This window comes from Pleurodeles waltl, chromosome 3_1 (assembly GCF_031143425.1).
Source record: "Pleurodeles waltl isolate 20211129_DDA chromosome 3_1, aPleWal1.hap1.20221129, whole genome shotgun sequence".
In the NCBI taxonomy this organism is placed as follows: Eukaryota; Metazoa; Chordata; class Amphibia; order Caudata; family Salamandridae; genus Pleurodeles; species Pleurodeles waltl.
In genome coordinates, this window is record NC_090440.1 from 613,606,372 (window position 1) to 613,623,364 (window position 16,993).

The following is a 16,993-nucleotide window of genomic DNA, read 5'->3' on the forward strand; positions in this document are numbered from 1 at the left end:
CATCTTTCAATGCCCTAGGGTGAAAACTATTGTACTGTAGTAGAGTGTTGCGTTGGTTTGTGGAAAAGTGAAACAATGAGTTGATTATTGTTGTTTTTAATCAGAAGGTCCAGAAAAGGAATACTGTGTTGATTTGCGTTATTGGTAAACTTAAGATAGGGTTGACAGTCGTATGAGTTAACCAGTAGCAAGATTTTTCTGCTATCATATTTACATTGATTGAAAATGAGTTTCACATGGATATGTGTTTTGTGATAATTATACCCAGGTTCACGTGGACATTCTGGTTTGCTCTTGTATTTGTTTAGTGTCTGTTTCAGAGCAATGCCACTCACAGTAATCCTTAAAGAAATCCAAATACTTGAAACATGACCACAGCAACAAGCATTCTTCACTAATGTTCCCCGTAACAGTTCTAGAGTAATTGCAGGTGCTCATATTCACTCCAGAATTCAGAATATTAGGTCAGCTGCAAACAAAGATGCAGATACATTGGCTTATTGACTAAAAAGATCAGTCCACCAATGCTTTTTGCTGTAGCTATCTATTTAAAAATAATTTCTATAAATCTAAATAACTATCAGTTTGCCTGTTTTCTCACCATTCTGTAGATATATTGAGCCTGATTCATGAAGGTAACTTACAACTTTGAGTAAGCTTACACTTTTAAGTAAGTTTACTACTTTTTGGTATCAAATATTCCAAGTATAAGTTACTTCTAAAAAAAGAAAATAGAAGTAAGTCCATCACTACACATGGCCAACCACTAATATTGCAGTGGAGCTCTCCGCACTGACTGCAGAATTGTTCTTATGGCTAAGTGTAGGGAAAATTGAAAAAAATTATTTACGGTAAAAATAAATATTAAACATATTTTTATACTAAAAATGAATGTAAATTCAATTTATATATTTACTTTAAATGTAGAAAAAATGCTACAACACTATTAAATACATTTTGATTTTAATTTTTAATGAAAACTTTAATTAATGGAACTATAAATTAAAAAATATATTTCCATAATAAAACTTTATTCAATGTGTATTAATAATTATTAAAAGTGATGTATAGAATTAAAATTAATTTAGTTACTTTTTCTTAAAACGTTGTGTTACATCATTTTGAAAAATTCTAAATAGGTTACTAAAGATTTTATAATTAAATATGTACTATTTATATATTGTATTTAATACTGATTTAGATTTATATTTAATTATATTTGTAACTTTTTAAAATTATTTAATTTAAGTTAATGTTATGTCCAGTGGGATTTCATTTTTAAGTCCCTACATTCATTATGTTCTATGGAAGGGTGATGCAGTACCAGTTGTTGGCCATGTGTAGTGCTTAACTTAAAACTTTGTGAATAGTGAAAAGTAGTAAACATACTCAAAAGTGTAAACTTACTCAAAAGTCTGTCACCTTTGTGAATCAGACCAGAATGTCGTAAGTTATATGTAAAATACTGAACTACAAAAGCAGAGTACATCTGTCTTTCTACACATGGAACCCAAATCACGCCAAGTCCAATCCAATGAGCGATCTTGATTCAGCATTAAGGCTATTGGAACTGGCCAATGCTTGGTGCCACCCAGAAACCAAAATACTGTGCTAATATTTGCAAAAGGCTTTCCATTATAATAACTAGCTCTAACGAATTTCACTTTAGTAATTCATTTTAGTCAAACGCTTCATACTTCAAACCTGATCAAATGATTCCGGTCTCCACTCACATTCTTGGAAATCCACCACACCCCCATGTCAAAATGAAGCCTGTCCTTTAAATACTCCATCGCAAACTGTTGTCTTTCTTTGTCTTCCATTCTATTTTTATAGGAGTCTTTGACAGTTAAGTGGTTTCGGAGCACAATTGGAGACTTTTTTTGTTACCAACTGAAATGAGCTGATTTTATTAACCTTGAAAGGCAGAAAGTCTGACTGCAATCACTGAGGTTCCAACTTGTAATTTCAAAGCTAAACACAATTCCCAATAGAGGATGCAGTAGTCCACTGAGCCATCAGACTGGTTCATTACCCTGCTCCCAACAGACTTGCTGGAAATCTCCAAAGGAGACTGAATTGATGAGCTCGTAGAGACTATCAGTACTACTGCTGGATATTTGCAGACTGGCAGTTTCACTGTTCAGGGATGTTGCACCTCTTCGCTGCGCAAACTCATACCAGAAGACACAAAATCGAGGTACGATCTGAAAAAAAAAATCATTCAGTGAGGATAGGTTGACAGAAAACCACTGTGTTTGATTTACTTGCAGCACTGGTGAAGCAATTACAAGAAATTTCACTACATCAAGATATCAAGGGATTTCCTGATAGTCAATTGCCTCTGAATGATCGGTAGCACTGGGTCGTTATTAATCAAAGCTCATGCATGGTTCACAGGTGAGTAATGCTGCCCACTTTGTACTGAGTTTTCAGAATCAATGGTCTATTTGCCTGTCTGCATTATGGAGGCCTGACTAGGGACTAGAGACAAACCTTGGAAAAGATTTTAAAACTAGTCCCACATTGCACTGAGCAAGCACAGCAAGTAACTCCAGACCCCTCAATATATTTCTTAATACTTTTGATAAAAAGTAATATGTTTTACAGACATTGACGAGAAGAGCGTGAAACCACTCCCAACACTACTCAGAAAAGTGACCACACAGTCTAATACCAACACAGGACTGGTAATGCATTGGGCCACCACCCTACTATATATTCCACTTTGTATTGGAATTCTTGTAACATGGACACAAAACTTGACTGTGTTGCCAAACCATTGCATACGTCTCCCAGCTGCAATGTTTTCAAAAGTGTCTTGAGGTCTGTGCATAACTTTTAATTCATTCTAAACAAGTGCAAAAATATTCTGCAGCCCAAGCTGCTGCCAAAGCCTTCCTCTCTATATCTGAATAACTGCTTTCCACAGTGTTCAGTGATCTTGAGGGAAAGGCCATTGGTCTTTCTACTACCCCTTACACTTGGGAAAGCATCCCTCATGCCCACAGGACACTGGCATCAAGAGTCAACACACTGGCTGATTTTGTATCAAAAGTGGATAATATTTTTGCATTCAAAATCTCATGTTTGATTTACCTAAAATTCTTCTCTTGCATAGATCTCCACTTAAATTTCTTTCATTTCCTTAATAATTCTGTCATTGATTCTATAATCAAAGTAAAGTTTTCACAAACCTCAAATAACATATTAACCCTCTAAAAGATCACAATTGATCCTTTCCGGGTGGTGAAGGAGGAAATCTGATCAACCTTATTGGGTCCTCTGTGGAATTATCCCCTTGATGATTCAAACATTGCATCTAAAATAAAGATCATTTCATTTATAGTTGTCAGTGTAAAACTATCTATAAATATTTTGTTGTTCAAACTTTATAGATATATGCACATCCTCAGCAGCCCTGTGCCATCTCTGTGATGCCCAGTGTTGAAAGCCACTCAGAGGCTTCAACTGGCCCAATGATTTCCTCTTCCTCTATTTCCTTCAACATCTTCTTTACTTTATCCCTGGCAACTATGTCGAACAGACATTTCGACCCCCTTTCAAATTTATTTTATATACATACCCATTTACAATGTTAGTTGAGCCTTAAAAATATCATTATATTTATCCACCATACTCTCCAATACATTTTTCCTTTATACCACTAACTCTTGTTGCGTAGACCTGAGCTCCAAAATAACATGGAGATCACATTGATATAATATTTAAGGCCCTCTCTGGGCTACATAGAGTTTCACTTTTGTCTTACGCACCTTGAATTAGAAACTGCCTCAGTTATACTAAGTATGCATATATTTGCTCCCACGTATCCCTTGTGATGTACGTCTCAAGGCTGAATCCTTCCCTCTGACCAAGTTGGTATAGTGGTAAACAAAGACTCTGGTTCCACCCTTAGACACATCTCCTCCTCATTCACCATAAATTAAAGTTTAGATCTATTCTTCCTGGCTTTCTTATTTTCCCCACTATCTGTGCACAAAACTTGATTGCCTCCTTCTGCTCGTTCCACAACTCATGCCAATCTGACTCCATTGATATCTTTGCATACCTTGGCTTAATGGCCTCTCCTATCATACTCAAACAATTTGTATTGATCATGAAACAGCCCCTTATTTTTCTCAGGCTGGAAAGAAGATTGCTGTACTATTTGCCTTTCAATTTCACTGCTGCCATGATCTTCTCCCTCTCTTATTTATCCACTGGTGAACGAGGACTGCATCATCCTGTGGAAATATGGGGGGCGACTCAGGCTGAATGAGGTGGGAAATATTGTCATCTTAAGTGTGTGCACAGTAGCTTAAGATTAGGCTTCTGCAGTGCTGGTGCATTTTCTGGGTGCACTGGCACCGCTCCTGCTCCTTATGTTTGTGCATTGGTCTGTGCTTGTGCAAGCGTTCTCTTTGAAAAGGTTCTATGGTAGCATGAGAGTGCCATCCTGTGCCCTGACCATTCACTCGTAGTCTTCATCAACAGGGGTTGGTTAATCCTGAAGGAGTATAACAAATAGTCAACAGTACTTGCACTTGATGTCTGACTTTGGCCTGAAAGCTCTCCTTATGATGAAGAATCTTTGTGGGTAGTATTTTGATGGAAAACAATAGCTACAAGGTGAGCAAGCGATAGAGCATCAGTGGTCAGCTCAGTGTGTCAACAGCAGCAGGGGCCTGTTCTCCCCAGTGAGAGCACACACTTTTTGCTAGATGGTCAGGGGGCACTGCTGGATCTGTGACCACCTCTCTATTTTGATTGCTAACACCCACTGCTCTCCAATGTTTATGTTTGTAATGATCATATATTGACTATCCCTGCTTCGACCAACCTTTTACCTTTTCTTTCATTGCACAGTTTTGATATTCAATTAAAGGTATAGGGTTCATGCTCAATGTCTCCTGGATGATAATTACTTAATATTGCTTCAAATATGCAATTGCATCTTCACCAAGATTAAATTAGTTTAACAGTGCCTGTTCCATGAACAGATGTTTAATGAGTCAATGATTAAATGTTTTTTTTCAGTGCTCAGAGGCTGAATTTAATTTCAGTTCTCTTTTGTGCTCATTAGTGTGGGGGCAGCTCACTCCAATCTTGATTTAATCTTGCTTGGTCTTCTGCCTGTACACTTAGGGCCTTATTATGACCTTGACAGAGGGGTTTTCCTCCATCACAGATGTGGCGGATAACCCATCCATTGTATTACGATCCCATTATATTCAATGGAGATCGTAATATGACGGACGGGATATCCGTCACATTTGTGATGGAGGAAACCCCTCTGTCAATGTTGTAATAAGGCCCATAGTCTTCTAATGGACCAAGAATAAGTAATTGTTATGTGTGCTGATGTGCAGTTTTTGGCAGTCATTTTCTTGCCAACTACATTTCACAGAACTGATTTTTAAATAACTCAGAATTTAAATGAGCAGATGCGGTTTTAGTTTCTTGCTTGATCATTGTGCTAGCCAGGATGATAAACTAGGCATTTTCTATTTATTTTGTAATTTTAATGCTGCATTTGTTTAAATATGTTCTTTTTGAACCAGTGGGATGTCTAGATTTGCCCATGTCACCAGGGTAGGCAGTACAAAACGCCACAAGATAGCTGAAAAGTTACCTCCCTGCATGCAAGTTCCACTCCACAAGTGCTGTTGGTAGTAGGTTTATTGGCAGACACACTTGTCGCCATGTAGAAATAACACAATCCAACATGTGTGTTGCTTCTTAACTTCTTATTGTTCACAAAACTGTACAGCGGAACAACAGTTTTTGAGGGACAAGTTCTTGCTGCAGTTTTAAAAGATGCTCCAGCTTTTGGGGGTTTAGCTGCCCTCAAAACTGGTGGGGGGAGGATAACAAGCAAGGAGAGGGGAAGAATATAGAAGAAAAAAAAGAAAGAGAAAAACTCAAAAATGGCATGAAAATTTTTGCCAAAGCTGCTTATGGTTCCCAGAGTGCACTAATCCATATCCTCTTCATAAGGTTCAGAGTGACACTTAGGGTCAGACTGCAAGTGACCCTTTTCACATGCTTTATTGATCACATCCAATAAAATCCAAAACTGGGGTGTTCAGAATTTAATGGATGCAATCATTATCACCTGGGGAATGACTTGCAGATTTTGGTGCTTACAGCATGTGCCTGTAAATACCAGGAATTTCTCTTGTTAAATTCCAGCAGGTTTGTCCTGCCAAAATTTAAAGAAAGGTGCAATCTCTGTTGAACTTGTTAGGTACTGTGTGTGCACCACATGTAATTGCGATCCTTGCTCAAACACGTTGTTGCACAGGAATCCCATTTTAGTCAGCCAGTTTTTATCCAGACCCCCTGTCATTTTCCGAATGTTGAACTGTTCCTAAAAGGATACAATTAACTTCCAAAGAACTGGGGCCTGATTTAAATTTGGAGAACAGTTGTATGCCTGTTAGGAGTAAATTACTCTGTCGCCCTGACAAACATCAAATCAATCAATCAATCAGGACTTGTAAAGCACGGATAATCACCCACTAGGTCTCAAGGCGCTGGCAGATCCCATCCTCCAAATATAAATATATCTGCAGGGCTGTGGACTTCTCTTAACATTGATAGGAACCCCCATCACAGTGTTTTCTGTCAGCGTTGTAAATGTTTGATGGACAGCTCTGTCAAACAGGTTGTCTGGGCCTCAAACTTTTACATAGTTTTTCTTTTTTCACAAAGTAGGAGTTTTACAAAGCAGGAGTTTGTTTTTGGAAAAATTTAAAGATGATGACCCCCACACAATAGGAGTTTTTTCCCATGTTGTAGTGGTATTTTATTTTATTGTTTACTGTCCCTCACTGCTAGGTTTTGCCTGGCAATGGCAGACAACAAAAAAAGTCATCTCACATCCCACTTTAAATTTGTTGAATGGTCGGATTGCTAACCTCTGCAGGCCTTTACTCTGTCAGAGGAATATGTCAGTGATGGAGCCAGCGTAGTCTCCATCATCGACATATGTAAGGTCCGCCCAGACCTAAATTGGGCAGGCAGACCATGAGTTTGGCAGAAAGGGTACTCCATCACTGTTGCAACGAAGTACCTTCTTAGCCAAACTCTGAATCATCTCATAATTTGTAACAGTCACACTTCATAAGAGTTGGAAGGAGGATATTTTTAAGGAGTCTTAAGTTTGCCTTTGTGTGGAGTACTTCTGCATGGTGTTGTAGAAGGTTTACCATAGCACATTCAATTGTCTTTGTTCATTCTCACACTTCCTGCCTGCCAGGGAAGTTTCTTACAGTTATGAACCTAATGTGCCTTGGCTGGGCACTTTGATAATTGTCCTAATTTCTAGAACAAGCACATTTCTTGAATATCCACAATATTATTTTTGCAGTCAGGATAATGATATAATTTAAAATAAAAATTAGCTTCATTTACACCAAGGATCCCTGCCATTGAAGCCTCCAAGGTAGCATGTTCTGCTTCTCACTAGTACTGAGATATGGAGTTGGGGCTATTTACTGAATTTAAAAATAGAGCAACTATCTTTTGACCTTTGTTCTCTTGTGTTGTAACAAAGGCCAAAGCTAAGTTTAGCTCTGAATTTAAAGTCTGGATAATTAGAAAGCATTTAAAAGTTGAATGACAGAAGGGAAAGAACACCCATTTTACTTACCTTCACCAAGACTAGTTTCTCCTCCTTGGGTTTTTTCACAGAGAACTGCTGGCCAAAGCACATATAGATTGTGAAGTCTGGAGATCTGCTCCTGCCTTGGTAGTATTCTTCCAACTCTGCAAGAAATTATGCATTGGATCATGTATGTGCCAACGGATAGTTGCTGAGGAATCTTTTAATCACTTCCTTTCAGAACCAAAGCCTTTTACCTCCCTCTGCATTGTGGGTTTGTTGAACACCATGCAGCACAGAAAGATACAAGACTTATGGAGACGTCTCAAGCAGGGGTTTCAGGATGCTGCTGCCAAGAAGAGCCAATCAGAGGGAGAGTGTGCCCATCTGACGTAACATCAGGATACTAGATAAGCCCACTATTTCCCCTCCCCCGCTTGCCTCATTCCAGTGACCAGTGCAGCATGAGGGCTATGTTGGTGTGATAAAAACTGATGTGTGACATCTCAGTAGTATTAAAATCATGCATCTCTGAGTCATTAAGTATTGTAATGAAATGGTTAAAGGTGGGGTGTAATTGAGTCTATGTTTAAATTCCAGATGTAGACAGCATTGAGGAAATTTTGCTGCATTGTTCCTGATTCAGATATTTATGTAGATGCCTTGAGTACTATAGTAGTTTATTCTTTTGTGGACTAATGGTCAGAGAATCTGTCATGACTTTACAACTACACTGTAGAAAGCTGGAAGAGAACATACAAAGGTTGTTTAGCTATTACACTATAGAGGATCACTTGGTAACCCTATTCCTGTTAACAACACGGGGCTAGGTCAGCATTCACTGGACATAGTCTCTGATGAAGCTCCTAAGTAGATTAGGAACTGGTATGCTAGAAACTACTGACTACTAAGCGCACTTGTTTTTGCATTGACTAGGTAGAAAGCAGAGCAATGCAGTTAAGGGTATGGCTACTAGTGCGGAACAGTACCATGTGATTTGGGTCGAGAGCTTAAAATAAAAAAAGCACAAAATAGACGGCTTGTTTTGTACACTCTATGGAAATGCAGTGCTTTTTATCCAGCTGTAATGAGGGAAATTCTCACCGAACCAAGAACACAGATGGCCAGTGAACCAGTTTACTATCATATGTAAATAACTGAGGTTGCTTCCAAAGCCCCAGCCATTTATATACTGAGTCTTTGGATTAAGGCTAAGGACAACCATTTCCCTTAACAAAAAGGGCTGTAGGAGGCTGGCTCTCTATATAGTGCACAAAAGTGATGTACGCTGTGCAGAGAGTCCAAGCAACCACACCTTGGTTTACAGAGGTAAAGACTAGACCATCTAATGCTCTAATGTTTATGGTAGCTTGGTCAACCAGTTAGGCCTTCTTGGAGCAGTGCTAAACATTTGTTGTACTCACAGTATCAACAAATGTGGACGCACTCAATAGAATAACTCAAGACCAATTTACAAAAACACTTCAGAATTTTATAAAATTTTTAAGACCAAGATCATCAAAACTGGGTATGTACTTTATAAGTTATGATTTTTCAAAGTTTAGAAAATGTCTTATTTCAGTGCGTAATTGTGCACAATAGGAATCAATGGGAGAAAACTTTAAAATGCATATAAAATCAAGCAATGTGTTTACCAATAAAATCAGGCAATGTGTTTGCCGAGGTCATCGAGATGTCCTGTGGACCAGCCAGGAAATTTTGGGCAGCTCCCGGTTTTGACAGGAACAGCTGCTGAAAAGTCCTTAGAGCTCGTGCAGGACTACTGAGGGGGATCACTTGGAAAAGAAATGCATGGGCAGACTTCAAGGTGAGTCCGGTGGGTCCCCTTGGACTGTAGAGGTCACAAGAGGTGGGGAACTCTTCATGCACAGCTGGTTCTCTGGTGCAGGGCCCGGAGAGGCAGGATGCAGAGCAGATAGATGAGCCAAGAGCTATGAGCAAATTTGCCCTTGGAACCAGGTCAGCAGGGCCACTCTGGGGAGTGGTTCTTACGTGTCCTGAAGTCCCTTGACTGGGGTTTTCTCCTGGTCCATTAAGTCTGGAGTGGACTTTTCTTCTGGGTGTCCAATGTTGGGGGTTCAGTACCCCTGGCTATTGCACGGTTCAGCCACTGGAGGTTGCAGCAATACCAAACCTGGCACACTTACAATGTTTGTCCTCCTGGTCCTTCGGGTGTAATTTGGTCTGGCTGCTATCTTCGGTTCCTTGGTCAGCGGCTGGTCAGTGAACTGGACTTCACTGGTCTTTGCATCTTTGTTGCAGGGAGTGATGCCTTCACTCTGGAGGGAGATCATTGATGATTTTCAGAAGGGTGGAGGTCCTCTGGGGTTTTGTAGAGTCCGTCCATGCAACCCCTCAGCTGTGACTGTCAAGTCCTGGGTGCAGCAGGCAGGGTTTGGTGCCTTTTTCTTTATGCAGCAGGATCTGGAGCCTTGGGTCTTCTTTGGGTCTTCTTTGTTGCTGGCCAACTTGTGTCTTTGGAATCTGATCGGCAGGTCTAGGGGTGCCAACTAAATACTGGAGTTCCTAGTAGTGACCAATCAGTAATCTACCTTAGGGTGTCTACATCCACTATGTGACCACTTCCTGTGGGCAGAGGTCACTTCCCTATCCTTGATAGGCTATTTTGCTACCATGCAAGATGGAGGAAAGTGAAATGGAGACGGCACCTCGCATGCAACACCTCAGGGGTGGGGCAAGCTGGAGGTGGCCGCTCCTCCTGCCCTTTGTGCATTTTCCTGCAGTTGCTCCCGCCAAAAGTGGGGGTTTGCAATGGAGACGGCCATCTCCTGCTAGCAGCAGAGCTGGGGTTCGAATTTCAAGGGCAGTAAGCACTTTGAAGATCGCAGACAGGGTTGGGCATATTCCCGGGGTGAGGAGGTGCAACACCTCTGCCCAGGAAGGGCTTTGCTTTCTGAACCCAGACAGCAGGACTCTCACCCCAGGGTTCCAGAATTTTGTGTGGTAGTGACAGGCTGGTTGTGACCGGGCAGCAACCATGCCAGGGTTAGGGTTTGCAGGGGTGACCTCTAAGGTGGCCCTTAGGCACATTTTGCAATAAATCCAACACTGGTACCAGTTGTTTTGAGTTGTTTGATACCAAACAACCCAGGGTTCAGAGTAACCTTTATGCAGCTGTGAAACTTATACTGACCAGTGTCTAACACATGCATTTAAAATGACTGCTCTGTTCATGTACTATGTCCCAAGTTTGGCAAGGACACAGTAGGGGCATATTTCTCATGCATCTATGCCCACACATGTAGTAGTGTGCTTACCTATATTGCATGCAGTGTGTAGTGGACAGGTCACACAGGGCTGTGTGCCATGTCAGTTTTCCATTTCTGGATTGCACCAGGACACTCAGTCTGCGAAGGGCAGTGCTGGGTGCACTTCAATGCATGGTCCCTGAGGGTGGCACAATCTGTGCTGCTGCCCCCAGGGGCCTATCTTTAGTACCCCATGCCCTGGGTACATAAGTACCATTTACTAGAGACTTATAGTGGCAGCTAAAGGTGTTGTCAATTGTCCCAATGCATCACAACAGTTTTGGGAAAGAGATCTGGCCCAGGGAACCTGGTGAGCAGCGGCCCTGGGTACTAACAACTTTGAAAACACATCAAATACCAGACAAAAAGTGGAGGCAAACCTTGACAAAAGAGGCCTTTTCTCACAAGGGCGAGATTGGGTTTTATGCCTACATTTGTATACATTTGCCTCAGACTCATAGACAATATCTCAGGTAAGCTCAGAAATAGGGATGTGCGAAATTTGTGTAATTTACTTATGCATAATAATTAGGGGTGGGTGATGAATTTCGCTCCACTGGCGGCGTTTGCAGAGTTTTCCCACTCTGCAGGCCGTACGGAACGTAGAGTCCAAAAAAAGTTAAGTTGGTGAGCAAGAAAGATCACACGTTAGACCGCCGCCCGGCGAGGTTTCTCAGCGCAGGCAGTCACGGCAAGTCGCCACAGCTCAAGTTGAGAAACCTGCTGCTCGATTTGGGGAAGCTGCTGCTTGAGTAAACAATCTACTAGAGCAGCAGAAAGAAACAGCGCCCTCTTGCGCTGTGCGTTGTGCCGTTTGAGCTGATTTTACAGTGTGGGACAAACTCCCGGTGCTAAAAAATCAGGGCGTGCAGCGCGACTTACCACACTCCGATGCTCGCAAAACTCTGTGGAGTGTGGCACAGTTTGTCCGGCACCTTGTGGACTTCCATGTAGCAGAACTCCACCCAGGCTGAATAATAATGCAAAATGTGGGGAAAATTGCATGGAATTACTTCAAAATGCAGATCTGTCATTGAGGCCTATGTAATACCTCGTGTAAAGAGTCCTTGGTTACATTTGTGATACAAGTACACATTTAGCAGCAACATTCACATAACTCTACACATTTATGCCTGTTGATCAACATATAGGGTAACCGAGTTTTTTTTTCTATTCTTACCTCTCAAGAATGTATTGAAATTGAAGATTTCAGTTGCAACTTTCTTCGGCAGACATTCAGGATCAGGGCTCGATTCCAGTCTTGCCAAATGGTTGGCCGATGCCCAAAACACCTTAAAGCCTGAGTTACCAAGCCATTTAGCATATATCTTCTTCTGTTCCCTATTCACCTCAAGAAGCAGACCCTTTTGCATTGCTTCCAACACCTTGATAGTGAGCTGAACCTGCTTTGGATCTGGAAGGTGATGCGGGCTAGGGAAGTGCACAGCAGTAATTGGGCCGAGGCTAGAAACCTTCCGGTTGTAGTTGAGAAGAAATTGGTTATGGTTCACCTCTTGCCGGAAAACATCCTTCCATCTGTAGTAGATGCTCAATTCTAGACAGGAAAGGAGGTCACCTAAGCATAAGAAGAAAATGTCATCATATTACTATCATGCAGTGGCAGGTATATTCTGGCATTTTACTACTACAGTTAGCCTCAGTTGTCCATAAGGAGTATTTTTCAAAAACCTTATTGCGTTGCTGATCCCTGATGTGAGAGCAAGATGGGATAGAAGTGCTACTACCAGATATCCCAGTCTGAGTCAAATATTGTGAATTTAGGAAAAAGTGCCCTAAAATCATACTTAAAAAATGATAAATGAAACAACACTTACTTGGTAAAGATATTTCAAAATGTACTCTAAACTAAACAATTTGGGTGGTCCAAATCAAAACAAATGTGAGCTACGGGAAGAATACAAAATACCTCAGAAAGTACAAGTCCACCTAATTCTTCATTAGTGCAGCAATACTCATATAGGCAGGGAGAAAAAGAACGACATTAGTTTTAAACAATTTACCCTTTTTCTCCAAGGAAGGACATAATATTTTAAACCACAATCATTAACGATTGTCCTGAGGGGATCTATATGGCCCTTCATGGTAAATTACAAACAATAAAAATAATCTAGCAAGCAATGTCTAGTGATACCAGAGAACTGGTGAAAATAGAGAAAGTGCGATACAGACTCTACCCAAGGAAACAGTGTTAGGATATTGGTGCCATCGCAGAGAAAGGTGGCAGGTCGAGCCAGGATCAGATGCTGTGAGCTGATTGCAAGGAATCCCTTTAATGTCAAATGCTATGCAAGTGGCTCACATTGTGCACAGTTGTGGCTTCCTGCTTCTTACTCTCTACTGTGGCAAGATGGGAATAACTACTGCAGATTGTGTCCATTCATTAGCCTGACAGTGTTTTCCCACTTAAAAACCAGGGTGGCATTCTAGTGTTACAAAAGTGATGTGGTGGGTTCAACCAGGACCTGATACTGGAAACTGATTGGGTGGGGCTCAAATTGTGCCTCAAAGCGGTGTGGGAGTGACATGCAGAACCCAGCATACACAGTACAAATCATAATTTCAGTGCAGTCGTCAATTCAGTACTCAGAAAGGGGAAAGTAACGAGGCCAAGCCCACTAATTTTTTAAGTGGATTTAGTTATCGATTCAACTTCAAATGGTCTTCATTTGAGCAATGTAATCAAAGAATCATCTTCGTTGGAGTTAAGCTAATGATGAGGAAAGAGACCAAGTGACTGAAATCCTCATCAATTCTAGAGCGGTGGATGACAGCCAAAAAGCAGGAAGTATGGTGGGTGATATTTCCCAAACAAAAGAGTTTTCTTTGAAGTTGGATGCAGTAAGCACAAAAGATGCTGAGATGGCAGCATTAAACACAAGTCAATTGTCTTCAACAATGCCATACGTTTAATTGACTACAAGCAATATGAGCCTAATGTGCAAGATGGCAAGGTCAGGGCAGAAAGTAGGTGGCAAGAAAGGGAGCACCCAGACTAATAGCAACGAAGGTGACTTTTGGGAGGTTTCTGTGATGAATCTACCCTTAAATAACTCCATTTGTTAGTTGAAGTCAGGGTCAAGGGTGATTGGAGATTTAATGAAGGAAGAAAAAAAAAAGTTCTCCAAGAAAACAAGAGACACAAGAAAATTAGCAAAATAAACTCGTTGTGGTTGTGGAATGCTGTGAAGTGTTCCCCAAGTGTAGTCACTATATATATATCTGCCATATGTCTAAGTTTAAATGATGGGATGTGGATCTCGCAGGATGGGAGAGTGCCAGTGGAGTTATATCACTGGCAAACAGGGAAATGGTGAGTAATTAAACACAGTTCTAATTGTGAACAGAAGAAACCACCCCATCTTTCGAATGAACATCTTAATTATGTTCAAACAAACTCATTTGCTTTGAGAATCTAATGTCCATAAGAAAAAGAAGCCGAGAACGATGGTTGGAAAGAGTGGAAGGAATTATTATATCAGACTAAGAGGGAAATGGCAAAATGTTGAAAGAGGAAAGAATGTCAAACTAAGGAAAAAGAAAATAATGGGATAGAAATCTAGAGCAGAGAATACAGGCAACAAATCAGGTAGTGGAAAACCGGGGAAGATATATAAGTGTAACAGTTTCTATAATGAGTTCCAAGTGAAGCATATAAAGGGGAAGAAAATACATTAAAATAGAGCAATACTTGTGAATACAAAGGAGGAAAATGTAGAGAAAAACTCACTGATATTGATATTTTGAACACAACCGGTTGACAAAGAAAAGTAACTCACTTGCGAGATCCATTCTCCATCATGGGTATCTTCTTGGAATTCATTCAAACCCCTTCAGCCTTTATGATAACAGAGCGCTGGTTCTCCTTATCTCAGGAAACTGTGGGGCATATTTACAAGGAGCTTGAGCCGCTGGTGCATCACTTTTTTTAATGCACCAGCGACGCTTTCTTTGCTCTATATTTACAAAGTGATGCATCTAGGAAGATGTGTCACTTTTCATCGGGATGCGTTGTTTTTTTCCTTCACTGGAATTGGCTTTGTTGCGTTAGCATTAATATATGCAGGTTAGGTGTTACTTCATAAAATCCCCCGTAAAACTGATGCAGTGGTAGTTATGACTTTATCCAAAAGTCATGCATTATCGGGAAGATGATTGAGATGAGTCAAAATTCCTATGCCTCTAAAACCCACGCTTAGGAATGACGTCATGGCTGTTGCAGAGGAATTTGACCAGCTGAAGTCACTTGAAACTGTGTAATCTGCAATCAAGTCACACCCCCTTAACAGGTAAGTACAAACGTGAGGTAGGCAACACAGTGAATCACACATTACACACCATTAATGATTTATGTCACACATGCGTAGGCATAGTGGTACACATAAATACACTATGCCCACTTGTATGCGTGACATCCAGAACCAATATAATACAGTGCAAGGTTAATTTGTCACCTTTTGACACTCTATACATTGGTCCTGTGAAAGATGAATTAATTACTAAATGATTTGTATTTGTTATGGGTTAAGAATTTGCATAGAATTAAGCTAACAAAGAAAAATGTGAGTTTTTGAAAAATGTGCCCCCTTGAATGACCATCAAGAAATACGTAGTGCTTTTATTAAATGCATATTATTTTGAATTGAAGTGCACGCATAAAGAAAATTGTTGTTGTATTTCACAATAACGATTATATGCTATGTATTTTCTTAAGTATACTATAGGCCTTAAGTTAGCAAGGTTGGGCCTTGTCTACACAGCCTCATATTAAGTTGCATTGATTAATAAAATAGTGGGAAATGTACGGTTGAGATTTGATGTTTCTATTGTTGGTACTGTGCTGATCAAACATTTTGCAGACGTCTTTAACTTTCTCATGGGAACTGCCTGCTAAAACATCTTGTGTTAGAAGTCGCAACTTTGTAGAGTTTATGCGTGAGAAAACTATGTTCCCAGGAACCAGCAATGGATGCACTGACTGGAGTACGGAAAGAAAGATACCTGATGAGTCTGATGATGGGAACAGAAGAGGAGCCAATCATCGACATGTGAAAGACATGTTTAGTTATATCTTAGATTTGGGTTTTTACTCTCATTGTTTTAACTGTAAATGTACGATTTTCTGACCAATGACAGAGTGGGAAGTGCTTTAGGACATTCTAACTTAGTCCGGTTGCACAGAGGAGAAGAAGGCTTTTTCTACTTTGACTTTCCCTACAGTGGTTTTTCTTTTTGAGGAGCTGAACAGTTCTTGATGACTTTATTTCTAACTTTGACTTTATTGTCTAAGTTTCTAATGCTGAATGCTGATCCTGTAGTTATTTTTCCTTAAATGGTTCAGATAGTTTAAGAGTACCTGTCCCTGAACCATTCACTTTCACTGCCCGTTGTTGAAGCAGACCAGATGGATGTCCAACTGATGAAGAGAATTGTCCTTGTTGTAGATTTGTTCTTTGTTCCCAATTACCAACTACTATTTTGTTAGAGCCATGGTTAGATGTTTTCCAAATTAACTTTGACTAAATTGTTTTTGCATGAAGCCCAAACATGCTATTCTAAACTGAAGGTTAGTTAAGGAGCCCTAGGAAATGTTAACTTGAGATTAACAAAGAATTTATGTTGCTTACCTGTTGAATCTAGATGTATGCTATTTCTATTGCAGTTATTCTTGCTCGTAATGTGTACTGTGATTCTTGAATGTTTAATTGCTAATGCTTTAGTTAAATTGAGAATCTTTAGAAGATTTGGCCAGCCAGTGTTATTCATGTATGCATATCAGTTAGTGTTGAGATTAATTTACGTAATATTAGAAGATTACTGACTCCAGATGAAATGTTTGTTTAATTGATTGTATTTTAAGGGAGTGATGTTTAAAGGTGAAGCTTCTAGTGGATTCACTCCAAGCGCAGTCAAAAGGTCCATCAAACCTCTAACGCGTCCCCTTATAAATTAAATATAAAAGACCAAATAAGGCCATAAAGTAGGCTACCTGCTCAATTAAAACTGATGCCCGGTCTCTTTTTTTACATATTGCTAAAGTTGCATCAGTTTTTATGACCAACTACAGCAAAGCGAT

General features: G+C 40.2%; 1 protein-coding gene across 1 annotated transcript in view; it reads right to left on the reverse strand.

The window, feature by feature from the left end:
• Positions 1–1,125: 1,125 nt before the first annotated feature.
• The window catches only part of LOC138283521 (interferon regulatory factor 3-like), a 165,428-nt gene continuing 149,560 nt past the window's right edge, over positions 1,126–16,993 (reverse strand). Inside the window, exons 9-11 of the mRNA XM_069221460.1 lie at positions 12,080–12,475; positions 7,658–7,773; positions 1,126–2,207 (exon numbers count right to left, since the gene is read on the reverse strand). Coding sequence (XP_069077561.1) covers positions 2,019–2,207; positions 7,658–7,773; positions 12,080–12,475 — 701 coding nt within the window. The 3' untranslated portion in view covers positions 1,126–2,018. The remainder of the gene's footprint in view (positions 2,208–7,657; positions 7,774–12,079; positions 12,476–16,993) is intronic.